The sequence below is a fragment of the Plutella xylostella genome, chromosome 8 (assembly GCF_932276165.1).
Source record: "Plutella xylostella chromosome 8, ilPluXylo3.1, whole genome shotgun sequence".
Lineage (NCBI taxonomy): Eukaryota > Metazoa > Arthropoda > Insecta > Lepidoptera > Plutellidae > Plutella > Plutella xylostella.
Window position 1 is genome coordinate 4,689,457 of NC_063988.1, and position 23,594 is coordinate 4,713,050.

Consider the following 23,594-nt stretch of genomic DNA (forward strand, 5'->3'; position numbering starts at 1 on the left):
CGTGTTTTCTGGCACTATTGTATTATTTTTAAATATATTATATTAAATATTATATTAATATATAGTATTAAATATTATTAGAAGTATAACAATAAAGTTTTTGTTATAAAGTATACAATTTGATCTTTTTTTTTACATTCCCAGGTTGCGCCAGGTTCAAAATCATAAATTCTACCAATATGTGGTGATATCGAATTAATTTTTGTTACTCTGCATTATCATCAAATAATAAAAACATGTTTGAAGCGAATATTTTTCAAATTTCAATTATTGTAAAGCCTAAATACGATTAAGATTAAGCACGATTAATAAAATAAGTTGTGTTCAACGTCTTGTTTCTTACCTCGTTTTTAGAGTTCCGTACCTCAAAAGATAAAAGCGTTATAGCATCATTATTTTGTCCGTTCCTCAACCATCCATCTTTCTCTCGGGAACATGTTGAGATTTTTACGATCTCATTTAAAACATTTTTTTATGATATTTCCAGTAAACCAAGAAAATTTAAATTTGTCAAGTACTTACTACTGTCCAATGATACAGATTGACGTAAAAATCTGAGTTATAAGTTTATTATGTAATATATGTATAGGCATATTAGCTAAGTAAGTATACGTTTATTATAGTCAGTAATTTCCGACAAAATTACGCACTTTTTTATTTTGAAAATCAATGTTATACTAATACTAATGCACTTTTTTAATGTTTGATGTATACTGAGGAGAAAATATCTTTTTATGAAAAAAAAAATTGGTATAAAAATAAAAATATTTATTGTTTTTTTTTGTTATTTGGCAACGTAGAAAACCAAAAATATTCTACCTCAAAGACGTTTATTTTTAAGATTGGCAACTTTATGTCGGTATTGTCATTTTGTTGTGTCATGGAATGATTGAAACTCAACGAAATGTCAAAATTTATCAATTCACCCCTTAGCAAAAATTGAAGTTGATTATTTGTTATTTTATAGGTTTTATTTTATTAGTGCTGAACATTATTTATGTGATGTCAATCTATTTGCGTGCTGTATAAATACATCTACAAGATGTTATGATTTCTTTTAATTTAATTAAAGAAATCAAGGAGTGTTTCCAAAGTACATAAAATAAAAGTATAAAATGTCTGAACCAAATAATCCTTTTGCGGGACTCGTGGCCGTGCCTGAAAAGCCAGATAACAATACTATGGATACCAACAATCCATTGCGCATTAACAGTAAAAACTCCCAAGCTGACATTGACTGTGAAATGATAAATAAAATAGTTGAGAATGTTTTCCACTTCACAATAAACCCTAATGCAGTGGATGCCAAATCAGGGTCTGACCGACAACTAGTGTATCTAGAAGAATTAGCTGATGCCATGAAGCCACACAAATGCATAGATTTAGAAGGATTGGAGCAAGCTCTATTTGAAAGGCTGTTACTGACAGACATAGAATCAGCTGTGATACCCAAAAGCAGAACTTACAAAGAGCATGTTGTACAAAAGCAAGTGTTTCCATACTTGTTCAGTTCTATGCAGAATTTACAGAGCTATGACCAGAGTAGTTCAGTGGTTGTACAGAATGGCCTAGTGAAGATGCGAGAGTTGATATTTAGAAATGCAGTGACGGCGCTCAAGCAGCCCATGTTGTTTGAGGGACAAGACTTCTCTGTCCAGCTGGTGGAGTTGCTGCAGCATGTCGATCCTCAGAGCCATTCCTTCTTTATAGATATTGTCAAAGCATTTGTATCTGATGGTAAGTTGAATGTAATATTTAACTTGTGATCATCATACTTCTATTAGAATTTGTAGTAGTTTCTAATAGGGGTCCATATATTTTGTGTCAGTTCATAATTTATAAAAGAAGTTCATATAAGAGAAGAAGATTTTTACAGTGTAATAACTAGTGATGTAACGAATATTCGCATTCGCATTCGCATTCGCGAATATTCGCACATTTTTGGATATTCGCATTCGCATTCGCAAAATTTTGTGCGAATGTTTTGCGAATATCAGTACTTATTAGAAAAAAGTATTTTAAAATAATGGTAGGTTAACAAAATCAAAATCCATTCGTCTATAACCTTTTATTACAAGTTACCCTCTTAATCACATTACCAGTCTTACTTTATCATTTGGTATTTATTTATTAATTTTTTTGGGCAATGAAACTTTAGAAATATTTAATACAAGGTGGGCCAAAAGTAATCACCGTATTGGTAGTTGCTCTCATTTGTACAAATGGCCGCCAATTTAAAATTTGTTTTGATATTGGTGAACTAGACAAATTCAGAATACAAATTCAGAAGCCATGGAGTGATATACTCTCCAAGATCGCGGAATAATTGTGTATACATATTTAGTTTTCGGGACGCCTTTTTTTTCGTTTAACTGTAATTTTTGCCTGCAAAATCGCCCGATTTTGCCGTTGGAAACGGTTTTTGAGGGGTTTTTTGAAGACCCATGTTTATATGAATAAGCCCGTGTCTCTAGAAGCCCTTAAGGTGAGTGCGAGAATCTCTCGCCCGAAGTTCTCGCTGGAGTGATGAGAAATGCCATAAAAGGAGCCCGTATGGCAATCAATTGTGACGGCGCCCATTTTGCCGATATCATCTTCTAGACTTTACCAATAAAATTGTAAAGGTTCAAATAAATATAATAAAAAAACAGAACAAGTTTTTAATTTAGAAAAAAATGAGAGCCAAACAACATCGGATGACTTCGACTGGTCCACCTTGTAGTTTCATAAGACCTAAACATACACTCACGTGCAAAGAAATAGTTCCACTTAAAAAATACAGACACCAAATAGCCCGTATTTTTTAAAACATTTAATATAAAAATTTAATAAAATATTAACGTTTTTAGTTCGTAATATTCTGATTTGTCGTTAAATGAACTTAAAAATTGCAGACGTCGTCATTAAGTTTTTTTTTGCGCTTAGGAGTAATTTGATGTTTTTCTTAACGGATCTTTTTCATTGCCCGTGAGTGTAAATAAACAAACAAACAGCTATACATTTAAATACGTTTAAATGTTTCGTGTAAATCGTCCTCAGAAACTGCACACAGTCGTAATGTGTATAACTGTTACGGAGCTAAATAAAGTTTAAAAAAAATTGCGCCTAGTATTGTTTAGTCTGATTCGGAATGCGCCTAGAACGAAACGTACCTCGTTCAGTACGAGACTGCCAACCAAACCATACAAATAACGCCAAATTTGAACACAAACTGAATATTCGCATTCGCATTCGCATTCGCGAATGTCGATTTCAGATATTCGCATTCGCGAATGTCCAAAAACACACATTCGTTACATCACTAGTAATAACTGAAAAATTAAACTCATTTCAGGTGCAGAGGGTGCTCAAGAACAGTTGCGCGACGCCATGCTGCCTGTGTTGAGAAGGATTCACACTGACGTGAATAAGTCTAATATAATTAACCTACCTATTTATATTCTACCATCAATTTATCTGTTTGCCAGTAAGTACCTAATGTGTGAAATACAAATACATAATATTGAAGAGTGCTTAATCCTAACTTTTGATATGAGAGTCTGACCCTCAGTTACTAGTTATTGAAATCATTTATTGTTCTTCATCATCAGCCTATACTGCTGGACGTAGGTCTCTCCCAAAGCATGCCACTGGTTGTGATTTATTGTTAACCATTAATAATAATTATTTAACTTCCCAGGTCATCCAAACCTAGCTCTCATACTAATGGAAGCATGTGAGCCTAAGATTGAGACCAATGGAAGGTTGTATCAAGACTCAGTAATGGGAGCCCTGCTGAGCCTGTCCGTGCTGCCCAGGAACGCCACAGCCATGCACGAGTTCTTTGACAACCCTATGGACCAAGTAAGAGAAACAATTGATTTGATAGCCATGATTATTATATATTATTATAGTGTTTTGAATATAATACCTATTAAAAATAACCATTTCCTAAGCCATTCCTTTAACACATTAACAGTGAAAACCATTTTAAAATACTTCTTATTCATGTTATACATTTGGGCAATTCAACTTTCTAGAAATGAATCTATAGATACTGAATTAAGTTATGTGGTATAGTATGAACAATTATTAAACAATGTAAATACCTGTAGCTAGCAAATATAGATAACTTAAATCCATAATGTTTTTATTATTTCAGTCAGCCACAACCATGATGGAGTCTTCAGTATGGAACGCAACAACCCACCTATCAAATAACATGCACAAGATCTTCTTAGCACTGCTTAAAGGAGGTCCCCACATGAGAAACAGAATATTGGCATGGATTGGAAAATGTTTGAAGACAAATGTGGCCAGAGGGAAACTCTGGAATGTTCAGGTAAGTACTGGCAAGAATATTGATGCATAAGTCATAGAATCCTAGATGGAAAGATCAACATCTGTTAACCAAGTAGAGTGCATATTTTATTTCGCGAATTTAAAAGAATTTGTATGTTGTGTAGAGTCGCCATGTAGCACCACACGCGTTGCACGAATACTGTGACTGCCACTAGGCCCTCAGGCACTTTTCGGTTTCGGTAGGGGAGAGAAGGAGATGTATTTATTAGTTGTGTGACGTTTGCCAGTCAGTCGGTACCTGCCCAAATTTATTCACTATAAATCACAAACCTATTAAACTCAACACTTACCTAATTCTCGACTTCAGACATTACAGTTATCTAAACATTTACAAAACGAATACACCAAGTATCACTTGTAATACAAATATATGCTGACTATTAAATGATTATTTCTAAAACTCGTTTTCAGGCTGGTGAGATCAGTGCAGCAACATTGACTTGTGTCTCGGACGGGTTCATGATGAACCTGGGAGCGGTGCTGCTGCAGCTCTGCCAGCCGTTCTGCACCACCCCAAACGACCCTAAAGCACTCAAAATAGATCCTACATATGGTGCAGTACCTGTAAGTATAAGTAGTATACTGTATTAACTTTAGCGCGATGGTGTAATAAAAGTTTTTATATAAAACTTTATACCTTATAAATGTTACGTGTACCTACCTACATATAACAGAATTTTATGCCTGTCACTGGCATAGTAATATTATGATAATGATGATGATGATGTCCTCCACGACGTGTCCGTCGACGGCGACACCTTGTCAGTTCCTGGCATGTGCTCGTACGTGGCTTGCGAAGCCGAACTTGGTCTTAAACGTGCGGCTACAGATGTTGCACTGTAACTGTCCGCTCGTGTTGTAGGTGTAGTTGTAGGACACCTTGGGACGAGTTTTCCGAGCGTGGCGTTTAGCTTCGAGTTCCTTGAGTCGGGCATCTTCGAACCTGGCCGTTCCTGTTTTAACTGCCTTTCTCCACTCCGATCGCATCAAGGCATCACTCTCCCATGTATCACAGGACATTCCACAAGACGTTAGATGTCGTTTTAGGACGTCCTTGTATCTCAGGTATTGCCCACCAGGCTTACGTTTTCCACAAGATAGCTCCGAGTAGAAGACGGATTTAGGCATTCGTGAGTCTTCCATGCGTACAAGGTGTCCACACCATCTTAACTGCCCCTTCATCAGGAGACATTCCATCCCCGCTATATGGGCACGACGCAGCACCTCGGAGTTCGGGACGCGATCTTGCCATTTGACCCGTAATATGGCGCGAAGACATCTTAAGTGAAAGGTGTCCAGACGCTTAATATCAGCTTTGTATAGACACCATGTCTCCGACGCATACAACAAAAGGGGCAGTATGATTGCTTTATACACTGATATTTTTGTGTGAAGATGTAGGTCATGAGATTTCCAAACTCTCTGGTTGAGTCTACCAAAGGCCGCAGCGGCACTGGCAATTCTCGCAGCAATTTCGGACTCGAGGCGGTTATCGTCACGTATCAGTGTTCCGAGGTATCGGAAGGTTCGCACCTCTTCCAGCGGCTTTCCGCCCAGTAGTACAGCAGTGTCGGACGCAGATGTACCTCTTACGGGCTGCTTCAATATTTGTGTTTTCGACACGCTTATCACTAGGCCAAATTTGCGACATGACTCGTCTAGTTTATCCAGATATTGCTGCAGGTTGCTGATACTGTCGGCCACAAGGCAGACGTCGTCGGCATACAGGACCTCGAGCGCGTTCTTCCTTTCAATTTTGCGTTTAGATCTGAAACGACTTAGATCAAAGACGTTCTTATCTGACCTGACATTAATTTGTATCTGTTCATTGCAGTTCTTTAAGGCATCCGTCATGACTGCAGCGAAGTAGAGGGCAAAGAGCGTCGGAGCCATAACACAGCCTTGCTTAACACCGCTGGAGACTGGGAATTGTTTCGTAAATTCACTTTCATGTCGAACCCTTGCCATCATACCTTCGTGAAATTGGCGTACTAGGTTTGTGAATTTTGCGGGGCAACCAGCCTTCTCCAGTATTGTCCACAAGGCGGTTCTTGGCACTCTATCAAACGCCTTCTCTAGGTCGACAAAACACATGTAGAGGTTGCGGTGTTGCTCAAGGCTTTTTTCTTGAATTTGCTTGACTATAAATATAGCATCAACCGTGCCTCGGTTGGGGCGAAAACCACACTGGCTCTCCGGAAGAATGCGCTCAGCCAATACATTAAGACGCCTATTAATTATGTGTGATAAGATCTTGCCAGCTGCAGAGAGAAGTGAGATGCCTCTGTAAGAGCCGCATTCTGATAGGTGTCCTTTTCCTTTGTATAGCTTGCAGATGGAGGCGTCCTTCCAGTCTTGAGGTATAATTTCCGTTTCCCAAATGTGTAGAACCAGTTCAAATAGTCTGTTCTTTATATTAGGTCCTCCGTATTTGAAAACTTCTGAAGGTAGACTATCTGAGCCAGGAGACTTGCCATTTTTCAGCCTTTGGGTCGCTTCATGGAACTCAGTGAAAGTCGGCGGTACATCAAGTTCTGACGCTATGGGCAGGTTTTCTAGTGTGCTTATATAGGACAGATCCGCTCCTTGCGTGCCGGGATTCAAAACATCGATGAAATGTTCTGCCCAACGGAGGAGTACTTCTGTAGAATCAGTCAGTCGTGTGGTTTTGTCTTTTGAGAAAACTGGTGCAGTTTTCTTGCATCTAGGTCCGAACACACATTTAAGGCCCTCAAAGAACTTTGCGGTCTGATTGCTGTCAGCAAGACGTTGTAGTTCCTCAGATTTTGACTTCCACCACCGATTTTTCAGCTCACGAATTTTAACTTTGAGTCCCTGCAGTACAGCTCTACGATGTATAGTACTGATTGGTTTTTTCAAAGCGCGTCTCGAGTCTTCTACAAGTCTCTGTATTTCAGCATCAGAATCATCGAACCAGTCTTGGTTTTTCTTCTGCGGTTTTCCGATTACTCGTAGGGAAACTTCATGAAGGGTTTTTGCATATAAGCGCCATTCTTCGTCAATTGACGCGCTTTCCAGCGGAAGGTTTGCTTCACCAAATTCAGCATCAAGTTCACGCCGCGTTTCTTCGTTATGAACCAGATTGGCAAACGCTAATCGCGTGGGGATTTTGTGCTCACTTCTGCGTGGAGGCTTGATGTTCAGCCTCATTTTGGATCTTATAAGACGGTGATCTGTCCACCCTTGGGCTCCTCGCATGGCCCTTGTAATGAGTACATCTTTCAGATCCTCTCTTCGAACTATGATGTATTATGATAATATATGTATGTGACCATGACCAATCTCGATAAAGATACCATCACACTGGGTTTTCAAAAGTATTTTTAGCTACCTCTAGCAATATTTTAACTGCTTCGAGAAAAGAGGTTCTCGGTTTGATCTGTATATATTTGTATGTTTTGCGCGACTATCTCGCGTCTGGCTGGTCCGATTTTAACTTGATTTTCAGGCACGTATTTAAAAGTCATTTTGGCAACCCTTAACCCTTTGTTTGTGTTCTATGTGTAAATTGTATTTGTAATGTGTAGATGTAATTTTGATGTTTTATATTATGAGTCCGTGGTTACTCGAAATAAATGAATTTATTATTTATTATTATTATTATTAACTATATTCTTTTACCCAACCTATATTGACGGCCGACTGGTGTAGTGGTTAGTGACCCTGACTGCTAAGCTGAAGGTCCCGGGTTCGATTCCCGGCTGGGGCAGATATTTGTTTAAAGACAGATAAATTTGTACTCGGGTCTTGGGTGTTGATATTTATATTTAATATATATCTATCTATGAATTTGTGTAGATATCAGCTACCTGATACCTATAACACAGGCTCTGCCTAGCTTGGCGTCGGATCGCCGTGTGTGAGGTGTCCCCACATATTTATTTATTTATCATAACCCCCGTACCTTCCAGCCAGAAGAGTGCGCGGCCAAATCCGTGCACTTAGACTGCCTGCACAGCGAGACGTGCCTGCTGCCGCCGCGCGAGCACGCGCCGCGCCCCGCCGCCGACACCTACAGCTTCGTCACCGAGTGCTTCTTCATGACGCAGAAGTGCATTGATCTGGGTTAGCATAGAATAGGCTGGTGTAGGAATATTATTGATATTAATTTCTTAACAGTTTCCGACAAACACCTGTATAGCGCAGAGATTTGAGTAAGTGGCCAGCGACAGCTATGAGCTGTTGATGACCATAGCCTTGCTTGACGAAATACGAAATTTCATAGACATTTTGATCATGCCATGGGTACATTTAATTTAATAAGATGGAATCATTGCATCTTTGATGCCATCCCGATTGCAGGTGTAAGGGCATATCAGATAGGAATCTAAATTCTCTGCTGTGCTGGACTGTGGACAGCTGATGATTATAAATCGAAATTCTATACCATGAGTTATAATGTGCAATAAATCCTTTTCAGGTGTACGCGTATGCGCGGAGAAGCTGTGGCGGTGCGGACAGGAGCTGGGCCGGGCGCAGCGCGCGCTGTCGGACGCGGCCGCCGTGTCCGCCGCGCACATGCTGGACCCCCTGCGCCAGCGCGCGCAGCACCTCATGACCAAGTAAACACACATTGTGTGAAATAGTTAGTGACTGATAAGTACCTAATCTGACTGGATACCTAATCGTCTCATAACAACGAACTTTAGTTCGGCTCCGGTTTTTTTCACTCATCCATACATAGTACGATTAAATGAGTAATTAAAAACGAGGATGTAACCTTAGCAATATACGATGGGCGAGTTAATGCCTCTGAGCGGACACCCGCGAAGCTATTATATTTAAAACATTCCACATAAAAATATTTGCGATTGGTATCCGCTCAACGCAGAGGTGGCCCAAACACGGAATCATCCAGCTTTATACGGCTGATTCACCCATTCCATTCCCATCCCCAGATTCGTGTCCCTCCGCTGCGCCCTCCTAGAACCGGACATGCTGACGAACCTGCACCGCCTGCAGGCCACCGCCTGCACGTGGCTGGTGCAGCTGGCCCTGAGGGACGACGCCGCACCCGCGCCCGCGCCGCTGCCCGTCGTGCTGCCAATTACCACGCCGCCTTCTGACTGCCTCAGGTACTAAATACTAGATAATACTCCTAAAAAGTCGGATATCAAGCCATTAGCCCAAAAAAAAGGGAAATCTCCACGCCGAATGCCGATGCACAAAAAAATGCGAAATAGCGCGATGCGTGCTTGCTACATACGCGACGTTGATGTGACGTCGTCGCGAATGTGACGTTGCCAGAGGTTTTGCCATTATGACTAGTACCGTACCACAAATTAAGTTGTATAGTAGTATCACGCGTGGCTGGTTCAGTGAGCCTGCACGTGGCTGGTGCAGCTGGCGCTGAGGGACGACGCCGCGCCCGCGCCCGCGCCGCTGCCCGTCGTGCTGCCGATTACTACGCCGCCTTCTGACTGCCTCAGGTAACTAAAGAGAACATAGCAATCCCAAAAAGTGGGATATCTAGCCAATAGCATCAAAAAATTTAGAAATAGCGCGATGCGTGCATGCTACACACGCGTTCCTATAGGCTAACTCGGAATATTTTGTTCAAGCGCTTATAAAGCCAGAGGTTTTGCCACTGCCTATAACTAGTGCCGTAGCACAAATATAGAGCGTTGTATAGTAGTATCGCCTGGCTGGTCCAGTGAGTCTGTAGCTAGAGGCTGCTCGTGGCTGGTGCAGCTGGCCCTGAGGGACGAGGCCGCGCCCGCGCCCGCGCCGCTGCCCGTCGTGCTGCCGATTACCACGCCGCCTTCTGACTGCCTCAGGTACTAACTGCTCTAGGCAATTACCCGCAAGAATAAGATATCGCGCTCATAGCGCAACAATTAAATGCGAAACGGCGTGGAGCAACACGCGCGCTCTTATAGGCTACCTACGCGGACGCCATATTTAATTCAAGCTTTATAGAGGTTTTGCCATATATGACTAGTGCCGTACCATACATTTAGAGTCTTGTATAGTAGCATCACGACTGCTGGCTAGAGGCTGCACGTGGCTGGTGCAGCTGGCCCTGAGGGACGAGGCCGCGCCCGCGCCCGCGCCGCTGCCCGTCGTGCTGCCGATTACTACGCCGCCTTCTGACTGCCTCAGGTACTAGATGCTCTAAGTCTAGGTTGTGACCCGAAAGAATACGATAGCTCGCTATTAGGACAATAAATGCGAAACGGCGTGAAGCAACACGCGCGCTCTTATAGGCTACGCGGATGCGATATTTCCTTCAAGTTTTATTAGGTATAGTAATGCCAAAAAATAAATGCGAAATAGCGCTATACGCTACGCGGACGCGATATTTCATTCAAGCGCTTATAGAGCCAAAGGTTTTGCCATTACGACTAGTGCCGTAGCATACATTTATAGCGTTGTATAGTATCACGAGTTGGTCCAGTGAGGCTGTAGCTAGAGCCTGCACGTGGCTGGTGCAGCTAGCGCTGCGGGACGACGCCGCGCCCGCGCCCGCGCCGCTGCCCGTCGTGCTGCCGATTACCACGCCGCCTTCTGACTGTCTCAGGTAACTAACGATAGACATTAAAAAGCGTAAAAAAATAGATCTCATCTTTAAAATTACGGTCTGTACATACAAAGGAATTGGCGTGATGAGTGCTCGCAACTATAAAATACCTGCGACTGTTAAAAGCTTTTGGGACGTGACGTAGCATACCGTTGCGAGTAGTGTCTATGACTACAGGCTAAAATTAATAATGTTGGTGCCACTATAGCATCTTGTGTGTGCTGTTTTAGTTAGCTAAAGCGTATTCGTATTCTACTTCAGATCGTAATCCCTGTAGTACTAGGTATCGAGATTGGTGGATTCAATAAGACTTTAGCATCAATGTATCTGTACCTACCTTTGTTACCTCTACAACTATAAAATATATGTATCATTGCTCCCCAGATGCGTGCCAGAGTTCGTCCTAGAGAACATAGTGGTGCTGATCACGATGGCGCGCCGCAGCATCGGCGCCATCACCGAGGACGCGGACATGACTGGCCTTCTGGAGCCGGCGCTGACCCTCGTGCTGGCCTTCATGGGCGACTCGTCGCGCACTTACAACCCGCACTTGAGGTTTGTACGCAGTGTTGTTATAGGTAGTTGAGTTGAGAATACAAACACTGCCATTGGTTAGATGAGGAAGGCCGATTACATCGTCTGATCACAACTCATAATAATAATACTTAGTTTTACACATACGTGGTGTAGAAAGTGTTAGTAAAATGGTATAAAAAAAGATCGCGACGAATTGAGAACCTCCACCATTTTTTTAAGTCGGTTAACAATCGAAAATAAAGTTGTTTAGAACGACGAGTTGTGCTACTATATTAGCAGAAAATACTCCATTTATAAACTTTTGGCTGGCGTAATGTAATTAACAAATTCAATTTGATTAGCTCTTGCTCTTGCGAGTTTCGCATAGCGCATTTGAGCTACTGTAGTAGATTTCAAATTGTAATTATGTAGCCTGTAGAAATTAGCCTAGGTAGATTATATTCAATTAGCATATTGATGCCAGCTCTACAAATTTATATATACATATATATATATATATATATATAGTTAGAATAGTAGCTACAATCAAGCTGCGCGATAGCCCGTAGCTACTGTAGACTTATGTATGGAGCGAAGATAGCTATTGCGGAATCATAATATGTATGGCGACGACAAGACAAATGTCTTGCCACAGCTAACATGTCTCACATCATGCGATGTGAAAGCGAGCTCATAGCTTCTCTTGCTATTATGTTTCATTGGAAATGTAATGAAGAAGTTGTTGGGTGTCTATATTTTTTGCCTCACCAACTCAGTACAATATTCTTTTTTCTTTATTGGCACCAAAACAAAAAACAAAACAGTACAAAAATACACCCTTATTTCTTATATCAATATCTACCTCACAACCTTAGAATATTAACATTTTACCATACAAATCCGTAGGGCGCGGTTAGCCGAGTGCCTCGAGTCGATGCTGCCGAACCACCCCGACGACCAGCAGCCGCTGAGCAGCCTCGCCTCCTTCTACAGGGAACAGCTGTTCAAGGAACACCCGCACAGGCTGCAGGTAACTAGTCATATACAGGGTGTCCCAGGAACCACCCCGACGACCAGCAGCCGCTGAGCAGCCTCGCCTCCTTCTACAGGGAACAGCTGTTCAAGGAACACCCGCACAGGCTGCAGGTAACTAGTCATATACAGGGTGTCCCAGGAACCACCCCGACGACCAGCAGCCGCTGAGCAGCCTCGCCTCCTTCTACAGGGAACAGCTGTTCAAGGAACACCCGCACAGGCTGCAGGTAACTAGTCATATACAGGGTGTCCCAGGAACCACCCCGACGACCAGCAGCCGCTGAGCAGCCTCGCCTCCTTCTACAGGGAACAGCTGTTCAAGGAACACCCGCACAGGCTGCAGGTAACTAGTCATATACAGGGTGTCCCAGGAACCACCCCGACGACCAGCAGCCGCTAAGCAGCCTCGCCTCCTTCTACAGGGAACAGCTGTTCAAGGAACACCCGCACAGGCTGCAGGTAACTAGTCATATACAGGGTGTCCCAGGAACCACCCCGACGACCAGCAGCCGCTAAGCAGCCTCGCCTCCTTCTACAGGGAACAGCTGTTCAAGGAACACCCGCACAGGCTGCAGGTAACTAGTCATATACAGGGTGTCCCAGGAACCACCCCGACGACCAGCAGCCGCTAAGCAGCCTCGCCTCCTTCTACAGGGAACAGCTGTTCAAGGAACACCCGCACAGGCTGCAGGTAGCCTAATTTACCTACAGGGTGTCCTATCAATGTACCCATATAACGGACTATCCAAACAATTTCTATCTATGTTCATGTAAAGGTTCCAAACTTCGGTCATAAAAATAAGAATTTAGTCCGAAAAACCTTTATTCCTGATTTCCTATGTTTTTTATACAATTTAACACCATCTATAATCTGTACACTCGTTTTTCCAGATGGTTCCGTGTCTCCTAGACGTGTTCGTGGGCATCGAGATGACGGGCCAGAGCGTGCAGTTCGAGCAGAAGTTCAACTACCGCCGCCCCATGTACCTCGTCATGGACTTCCTGTGGGACATGGACGAGCATAAGGCCGCCTTCACGTTAGTATTACTTGTTTATCATACTAAGACCTGGTTTCTCATGATTCTGTTAGTTACAGTCTCAATAACGGATTTGCTGACGACGCGTTTAAGGATTATTACCCTTGTTAACTGGATGAGTCCCACGACGAAATTCTAACAGACCATTCATAAATCCAGCATTATGTGTATCATTCACTCATTTCCCTCACACTTCACTCAATATTCTGTCATATTCATTGAAATTTGTTGTCTATGTCTCTGTGATTTCAAACAACCTCAAACAACCAAACTTTTTGGTTTTGAGGTTGCCATGGTTACTATTTCTACCGAGGTTGTTTTTTGACATCCGTCATTGTAAATAATATTATTACGCCATGCCCTTTGAAAAACAATACAACGAACAAGATGGAGTGTCAGTGCAAAAGAAACTTCTCGGGAAATAACATATCAATTTCTAAGTAAGGTCTTATTTTAAAATATTTTGTTAGAAGATTTTTCACTTAATTCAATAGTTCTCATTAAGTCATTAGGTTTAACTTCTTGAATCTACCTCTGTGGTCTAGTGGTAGAAAGAAAGAAAGAAGAAAGAAAAAGGCATTTATTTCGTCCAAGACACAAAACATATAAATAAAACAAATAAAAAGAATACACTAGGTTACAAAGTGTCTCAAACAAAATGGTCACCGTCTCAACATAATGTCACAGAAGCCTGTGACGCTGATTTTCATCAGGTGGGCGCGAGTCGTGCTCGGTGCAGTGTAAAAAAAAAATATTATAATACCTAATTTATATTTTAGAATAAACAGGATGGCTTAACACAACTAGGTAAACACACACAGTTAAGTAACATACCAAAAGAATAGTACTGCATAACAACAATATAAAAATAAATAGACATACAGTTTACAAATTATTAAACGACAGTTTTAGACGGGGTACAAGCAAATTCAAAATAATAAATATGACTTGGCATATGTTGCGGAATGTGACGTATTACAAAGTTTTTGAAGTGATAGAAGGTATTTTTTAAGAAGATATTTAAAAGAACTTTTGGTTTTAGCTTGTCTAATTGGTGGAGGTAAATTATTCCAGCATTTAGATGATAAATATCGAAAACTTCCGCGGAATGCCTGAGTTTTATGCTTGGGTACTTTTATCATATAAAGGGATCCTCGGGTAAAGTGAAGGGGTGGCTCACGAGAGCGCCCCAGTTTGTCAAAAAGGTATTTAGGGGTTTCTTGTTTAATTACTCCGAATAAAAGAACGGCAAAATGAAGCTGTCTGCGAGCCTCCATCCTAAGCATACTGGCAGCGTTTAGGAACGGAGTAATATGTTTTCTTGGTGGAATGCTGAAACAGAATCTAGCACAGGCATTCTGTACTCGTTGTAATATGCGTTTGGAACTCTCAAGCAAACATGGTCCGAATAGTGTATCACAATAATTTAATTTCGATAAGACCAGAGACTCACACAGTTTTACGCGCAATTCTTTACTTAAGCAATCTCGTATCCTGTATAAAATCTTTAGTTTGTATAAAGAAACCTTAGCCAGTTCGCTAACATGATGTTCAAATTTTAAACCAGCATCCATAATCACACCGAGATTGCGTGCTTCCCAGACGCGTTCAAGCGGTTGCTGTTGTATTTCTACAATAAAGTCGTAAGATTCAACGGCGGAGATTTGTTTTCGCGATCCTAAGATTAGAAATTTTGACTTAGCAGGATTTAAGACAAGTGTATTTTTATTTGCCCAAACGTTAATATTATCCAAATCTTTGTTTAGTTTTTGAATGGCAGAGTTTGTATCTTTAGGGTCAAATGATATATAAACCTGAGTATCATCTGCGTAAATGTGATATTTGCAATCGGCTATAGTATGAGTTAAGTCGGCAGAGTAGATTATAAACAGTAAGGGCCCTAAAATAGAACCCTGAGGTACACCGCGATTTAGTGCTTCTCTTTCTGACATAGTAAAAGAACCATCTGTGTTATCAATTACAACATGTTGAGCGCGATTTTCAAGGTAGCTGGAGAACCAATTTATAGATTCTGTGTCAATTCCGTAGTATTCAAGTTTGGAAAGTAGTAGTGGGAGGTTGATAGCATCGAATGCGCGTGAAAAGTCTAACAGAACGAGGGCTGTCGCTTTGCCTTCCTCTTGAGCTGCAAGTATATTATCGACAACATCTATTAGTGCTGTGGAAGTGCCACGGTTTTTACGGAAACCCGACTGAAGAGAAGGAAGAACGTCGTTATCTTCTAAAAATTTCATAAGTTGATCATATACTACTTTTTCTAGAAGCTTTGATAGTATAGGTAACAAAGATATCGGCCTAAGTTCCTTAAAAGACTGAGGATTTGAATTTTTTGGAATAGGCTTAACTTTAGCGGTTTTCCAGTCTTCAGGAAATACTTTTGTTTGTATTGATTTATTTATGATTTTGGTTATAACTGTTAGCGTTTGAGGTAGTGTTAACATAATCATGTCTAAACTAATTTCATCCATGCCCTTAGCGTTAGATTTCATTCCCAGAATGGCTTTCGCTACCACATCCTCAGAAACCTCACTAAGTTTAAATCGATTATCATGAAATTTATTTGACTTGTAATATGTAATAAGTGCACTGTCTGCAAATTTTGGACCTGGTACATTTATAAATTGTTTGTTTATTTCATTGGGTTTGTTCATATGATTAGGTAGTTCCTCTTTTGTATTTTGATTTTCAAAAACAGTTTTCTTTAGATTAGACCATAGTAATTTTGAATTTGTTATGTTTTTATTAATATAATCATTGAAATATGCTCTTTTTTCTGTCAATAAGGACCTAGCAACCAGCAATTTTAGTTGTTTATATTCAATTTTGTTGGTTTCTGATTTATTTTTACGGTAGCGGGCTAAAGCGGCATTACGACATTCCATCATCTTTCGAATATTACTTGTAAGCCAGGGCATTGGCTTGTCACGAATTGTGAGTGATTTTATGGGCGCGTGGAAATCAAACAACTGAGTTAAAAGTTCGTGAAACAGATTAAGGGTCAATTCAGACGTACCACAACCACACCACAGCCACAACCACACCACAACCACGCGATGTGGTCGGGCGTATATTTTGTATTGACAATGAATAATCCAATTCACACGTGCCACATTTTGCCGTTGTTATCGACCACCTGTGTAATACGACCACATCGCAACCACATCGCAACCACATCGCAACCACAACGCAACCACATCGCAACGGCAACGCCGCCACGCGGCGGCGGCACCGCGGCAACCTGTTTTCCGTATTAACTGCACACGACGACGTGGTTACCACATCGCAATGACAGCGACAACGCAACCACATCGACATTTTGTCGCTGCCACAACGCAACTGCAAAAAGCCGCTGTCACACAATTCACACGTAACCACAGCTTGACCACATTTTGTCGCTGCGACGTGGTGTGGTTGTGGTACGTGTGAATTGACGCTAACCATGTCATTTACACAGCTGACCGAAATTACCAAGTCCCATCTTATTGTATCTAGGTCTTTATTAAATTTTGACAAGTCAATGTCCTTTATTGGTCGCAATGATATTGTTCTGGGAATAAATTTTGTTTTTTTAACGTTAACAGTTAATATTGAAATCTCCCATAAGGATTAAATGTTCGTAATCAGAGAAAAATAGTATGCTTTCAGTAAGAGCGTCAAAAAACGTGTCAACGTGAACCCAATGGGGGCGATAGGCTGTACCTATAAGAAAAACATTACCGTTTACTGACGAACGTAGCCACATTTGATCAACTGTAGTACACGATGGGCCCTGCAGATAGCGTACATGTAATCCACGCTTAATGTAAAAGCCCACTCCCCCTCCACGGCCATTGCGTACACTCTCAGGACGCGGCGTATATCGCAGGCGGTACCCGGGAACGGAAGGCGCCTTTTCTTTTTCATCCTTTCTAATCCATGTCTCGTTAATCGCAATTATATCAGGAGTTATACTTAACATTGCTGCAATAAAATCATCATGGGAAGTGGAAAGCGAACCGGCGTTAAACAAACTTCATCACGACCCATTACGTCCCCACTGCTGGGGCACGGGTCTCCTTCCAATGAAGGAAGGGTTTAGGCCTAGTCCACCACGCTGGCCAAGTGCGGGTTGGTGGACCCCAACACAAGCAAGCTTGTGCTGAGAGAGTTGTCGGGTAAGTGGGCAACCCGACTGTCAGATGTTTTCAAGCCGCCCGAAGGCCTCTGACAATGCTTAACGACTGCTACCGAAGTAGCAACCGGGACCCACGGCTTAACGTGCCGTCCGAAGCACGGAAGCGTCCAGAAAAGCACCACTTGAAATTGGTCACCCATCCAATGGCTGACCGTGTCAGTTGTTGCTTAACCTCAGCGATCAGTTACGATCACTGAGGCCCGCTCGACTACGGACGCTTCGAAATTAAACAAACTTAATTTTAAATATTTATCTTGTGACATTATCATTGGTGGGAGTCAGATAAGAAAAACCCATTAAAAGTCTGAACATTTGCCAATTGTATAAGTAGGTAGTACCTCATTAGTAAATTTGATATACTTAACTTGTACCCCATTGTAATTTGAGACCTAGACATGTACAGATAAATTATTATTTTACAGTATAAGTTAGAAAGGTAGGTATTTAATTTTTGTAACATAGTTATTTTAATACGTCTAGTTCGTATAGCGATTTGCCCGTCAAGGATCAGTAAACACATGAGTAAATGAATTTTCTTTAATGTATATTTTAAAATGCAGATACCATAAATCATAACCAACACATAACAATCCAGATCTGAGAGGTAGATAGAACGAAGGAGTATTTTACCTTTTAACACGTTTCTGTGTATATATCTAAAGCAAAACAAATCATGAGTTTTAATGAGTGGAAAACATAACAATATTAAACCATACGGAGTACACACATTTGTTATAAAAAAGTTAACACTAAGAGCTAATGCTTGCAGAACCAAAAACACGCAGTATGTCGCTCTCAGCACGAATATGATGAACCGTAGATGTCTCATCTCGTCTGACCTTGACCCGTCCCTCAGCAGTCCATACGAAACGCCAGCGCTGCTGCCGGGCGTGCTCACGGGCCTTCGCGAACAGAGTGCGATTCAGCTTAGTAAGTCTCTCGTTTATGTATAATGGCTTAGGTTCGTGAAGCGGTAAGCCAAGATCAGCTGTGGAGGCGCCGCGACGGACACGGGCACTCTTGATCAGGTTGTCCCGCAGAGATCGTCGAGCCAGCCTCACGACGATAGGGCGCGGGCGTGGGCGGGGGCTGCTGTCCTCCTCGCCAGCGCGGCTCGCGCGGCGGCCTCCCACGCGGGTTGCGGTCACCAGGTCGCGCTCCTCCAGTGAGACACCCAGCTTGGTGGCCACGGCCAGGGCGATGTGTCCGCACGACTCACCTTCAAACTCGGGGATGCCGACCAGTTCAATGTCATTAATTAATTGAGCTTGATCGCGATCATTTAGATCTGTTTTCAGATTAGTAATTATCTCGCGCAGATCATCGGAATCGGCCATTGAAGGCTTATTTATTTGCAGTCGTAGTTGCGCATTTTCTGCTTCAATTGCACTCGTTCTCTGCTTTATCTCCGAGACTTCCTTCTGGAGATCAGTCAACTGGGCGCTGAGGAAGTCGGTTGTTTTAGTGAAATCCACCTGGAGGGCGGTAAACATTGACATGAGCTTGTCTACTACTTCCTTGGATATGTTGGTTGGTTGGTATGGTAGAAGCTCAGCTTCATCACCCAGGGATCCCGGGTTCAATTTCCAGGTAGGGCCATCAATTTATGTTTCTATATTGCGGTTCCAAGTTAGGTTAGGACATTAAATTTAAACTTTTATCTCGGTTTGACATTATATAAAACCCAGACAGTATTTCGCTTCATTTTTTATGTCACACAATATCTAGTTCGTATATTGTTTATCAAAGGCTCTGTTCATTTTTCCATCTTGAATCTTGACAGAATGAGTGACAAGTAAACAACCCGTTGCCTGGTTACCGGTCTTAACCAAGTCTTAGCGGAACCCCACAGCAGCAATCAAGATTATCACCCGATCAAGGGAGTTAACCCCGTGATGTAGCATGGTGGGACACTCACTAACCTTAACGGTCCAAAATGTAACCAAACCGAGGTATTTTTAACCTAACCGAATGGTGTGAAATTAGGCCTTAATATGCTGTGATAAACGGAGTTTTCTAATTTTTTCTATTTAAAATGGCGGTCGCCCACGACGCGGGCGAAAACAATAGAAAAAACAGCGCCGCAATGGGCATCTGGATGTCCGCTTAACGCAGCTTAATAATGATAATGCAAGATGGCATATAGCGAAAGCGTTTGCTTGTTACATCCAATGAAGTAGCGCATAACTTTAGGACCACGGTAAGAGCTACACTAGACATAGGCCTCTCTCAAGAAGAGCGCCACAACACTATATCCTCGGCTTTCCTCATCCGTCCTCTGCCGGTTTATATTTTGTTAGTGGAGTCGAGATGACGGGGCAGAGCGTGCAGTTCGAGCAGAAGTTCAACTACCGCCGCCCCATGTACCTCGTCATGGACTTCCTGTGGGACATGGACGAGCATAAGGCTGCTTTCACGTTAGTATTAATCGTTATCTCACAGAATCGTGCTCATTTGAGGCTCTCCATTGCGTTATACGGAGATGTCTAAAGTTTTTTTTCCATATAAATCACCTCTGCGGTAACTTAGTATTACCGTATCCGCAATCTATATCGTGGCTAGCAGATTTACCGCATTTAGCCGCTAAGGAGGACCATTATGCGCGATGTATAGTACCTTTTGCTATTACTGGGTCATCTTTGTCAAATCCCGCATTATATTGGCCACAAAAAATCGCAGAGCTACTTAATGAGAATAGAAGACGGCACTGCAATTCCTGCTTCGTAATTCATCAGTAAAAAATCGATTCGTGGTTCAAAGAATGCGCTTGCTTAATTGCTCTATAAAATTAAGTCAGTCTGTGAGGTGAAACGAGCTCTTTGGACAAGCACTGGGTTGTGCTGCGCAGATTCTATCTTCTGTACCCATTATTTCTTTCTACCTATCCAAAAACCCATGTCTAATGAGTTATTTACCTTAATTTCAGGCGGCTAGCCAAAGAAGCGGAAGAGAACATGGAGGCGGTCCAGCCGCCTATCTTCCTGCGCTTCGTGAACCTGCTGATGAACGACGCCATCTTCCTGCTGGACGAGGCGCTCGGCAACATGGCGCAGATACGCACCATGCAGGCGCAGCAGTGAGTGAATGAGTGAAATTGTCTTTGGAAGCTTCTCGGGTGTTCTAGAAGTGCTCAAGTAAACACGCTCGGATAAATTAACGACTGCGTTCAATTAGAAAAAAAAAACCGGTAGAGCTGAAATTGAACGTTTGACGTCAGTCAGTTTTTTTTACTTCAAGAGAGCGTATTTTTATGGCTATTGAAAAATTACTTGAATAATTTTACTATTCATCAAAATTAATAAATATTTTTATCAAAATTGATAAATATTTTTTTAAATTATATGCTTAAGTAATGTTATCAGCGAATTAACTCCCGCAAAATTAGACATACTATGTTTCACACATACGAAAACAGACATGACATCTCATGCAACTTTATCCGACTTCGCAGAGAATCCGGCGCATGGGCCACGCAAACAGCGCAAGAGCGGGAACAGAACATAACAAACCTATCCCACGTGGGAATGCTGGCTCGCTTCGACAACATCCTGGGCAAGCACACGGTGCGCACGCTGGCGCGGCTCACGGCGCACACGCCCGCCCTGTTCTGTCATCCCACGCTCGTGGAGAGGATTGCGTCTATGCTGAACTACTTTTTGCTGAATTTGGTCGGCCCGAATAAGAAGAATTTTAAGGTTAGTCCGGAATTGGAGGTTAAATTTAGGTTTATGTGGAAACAGGGTGGTAATTTATTAGTGATCAAGGCTAAATTATGCAAAATTAGTAGCCAAACATGCTAAATCAGTAAAAAAATATCGCAAAAATAAATCTTTTCATTTGACTCGATCACTGATAAAATGCCACCCTGTACAAGCACGCTAGGTAGGTAGTAAGTAAGTAGACAACATCCTGGGCAAGCACACGGTGCGCACGCTGGCGCGGCTCACGGCGCACACGCCCGCCCTGTTCTGTCATCCCACGGTCGTGGAGAGGATTGCGTCTATGCTGAACTACTTTTTGCTGAATTTGGTCGGCCCGAATAAGAAGAATTTTAAGGTTAGTCCAAAATTGCGGCTTGAAAATTACATTTTATGGATATAGGGTGGCAATTTATCCGTGATCAAGACGATAGTAGGAAAATAACATCGCCAGACATGCTAAAAAAATTACGCAAAAAAATATTTTCTTTCGACTCGATCACTGATAAAATTCCACCCTCTGCATGCAGGATAGGTAGGTATTGAGTCTGTTCGACATCCTGTCCAACAACAAAAGCTGTGCTTAACGAATGAATTGTCATTTCCACTTCCAGGTGAAAGACATGAAGGAGTTCGAGTTCGACCCAGCCAGCACCGTTTTGGACATCAGCCGCATGTACGTGGAGCTCGGCGCCAACGAGCGGTTCTGCGCGGCCGTGAGCGACGACGGCCGCTCGTACTCGCCGCAGCTGTTCACCCTCGCCGAGGCCGTGTTGGGTAATATCTACATGATTCTGACATTATTTAAAAAACTAATAAAATAAAGGGCAATTCGATAAGGGAATAGTGGTACGCGTTTAAAGTTTAAATATAAGATTCACTTTTTTAAAACGTTCTCCGAAAGAAAAGGGACTCGTGTTTAGGTTCGTATTCATTCGATGCCCAAAGCCCGAACTCTATCAGTTGACGGTCGCCCGCCTATTAGAACAACTCTACTAACAAAACATTCCTCTCCTCCGCAGTGCGCATAGGCGGCGGCTCGCTCATCGGTTCTCTCCAAGACGTGGCGACCCGAGTAGCGAGCATCGCCGAGCAGCGGCAGAGAGACGAGGAGATCCTCGCCAACGCTCCCGACGAGTTCCTCGACCCCATCATGAGCACGCTGATGAGGGACCCCGTGCTGCTGCCTAGTTCGAGGACGACTGTCGACAGGACCACTATAGCCAGGTGAGTGTCGGACTGCTTGGTCATTTAGGTAGAGGAGATTATATGATATGTAGATGAAGAGTACAAATTTCATATTTCTGCTTACTTTGGAAGATGCCGATCTCCAGTTGCTGGTGTGACAATAAATTCAAAATTTAAATTTTTGATCCACATACAAAATTTTACGAATTAGGCTGTTTCAAAACTTGCAACAGCCATTTCCACAATACAAAAATCTCTTCATCCTTTACGTTTCTGGAGTAAACATAAAGACGCCCGGGGCAACGTTACAGTTTGCCAGTCCCCACAACACCAAACAATTAAATTTAACTACTTATAATAAAAAAATATTTTCCTTCAGGCATCTGCTGAGCGACCAATCGGACCCCTTCAACCGCTCACCTCTCTCAATGGATCAAGTCAAGTCTAACACGGAACTTAAAGAACGTATTCACGCGTGGATCGAAGAACAGAAGACCATCGACCGGAACAAAGTCAAGGAGTAACTGATTACATACACTCCTACTGAAGGAATGAAGATTGTTGAAGAGCAATGAGTACTTTAGATTTTATACTGTCGATTATGAGCGCTTTTACACGTGCTAGTTGAATGATCGTGGGTATAAATATGGATTGCACCAAAGCTACTAACGAAGTCGTTTTCACAATTAATGCAACCTGCTGCAAGATAATAGCATCGTGTAGAAGTACTTGAAGTGATCATTGACGCACTATTTACTGCCAATTCTCATCTCTGATAAGTTCTTATGATTATTAATTTAGCCATTTTATAAAAGTACTTGTTGCTCATTGGTGTAGATAAATTATAGGGAAAATAATAGTACATGTTATAGATACATTCTTATAGCGCAAATGTGCTTATTCCAATACTGAAAAATATTCCAGTGGCGATATTCTAAAAAATCTAAAGGCGATCGAGTATTTATTGAAATAATGGTGTTCTTTACAAAGGATACATCTGCTTTCCCGAGTTTCCCGCCGAAAAAATCGCTGATACATGCATT

General features: G+C 42.1%; 1 protein-coding gene across 1 annotated transcript; it reads left to right on the forward strand.

The window, feature by feature from the left end:
• Positions 1 to 879: 879 nt before the first annotated feature.
• LOC105393015 (ubiquitin conjugation factor E4 A) lies at positions 880 to 23,075 on the forward strand. Its single transcript, XM_048622550.1, has 16 exons — positions 880 to 1,737; positions 3,335 to 3,466; positions 3,680 to 3,843; positions 4,142 to 4,321; positions 4,753 to 4,905; positions 8,274 to 8,427; positions 8,783 to 8,924; positions 9,261 to 9,437; positions 11,267 to 11,437; positions 12,305 to 12,428; positions 13,325 to 13,470; positions 20,592 to 20,741; positions 21,117 to 21,360; positions 21,978 to 22,140; positions 22,386 to 22,590; positions 22,931 to 23,075. Exons 1-16 carry the CDS (start codon positions 1,116 to 1,118, stop codon positions 23,073 to 23,075), a joined length of 3,072 nt encoding a protein of 1,023 aa, XP_048478507.1. The 5' UTR covers positions 880 to 1,115.
• The last annotated feature ends 519 nt before the right edge of the window (positions 23,076 to 23,594 follow it).

Excerpts from the sequence above, each read along its gene's own strand:
- LOC105393015 (XM_048622550.1), top strand. The coding sequence starts at position 1,116 with ATGTCTGAACCAAATAATCCTTTTGCGGGACTCGTGGCCGTGCCTGAA. Across the intron at positions 3,844-4,141 it reads TTGACAACCCTATGGACCAA|TCAGCCACAACCATGATGGA; the intron begins GTAAGAGAAACA and ends TTATTATTTCAG. Across the intron at positions 4,322-4,752 it reads GGAAACTCTGGAATGTTCAG|GCTGGTGAGATCAGTGCAGC; the intron begins GTAAGTACTGGC and ends ACTCGTTTTCAG.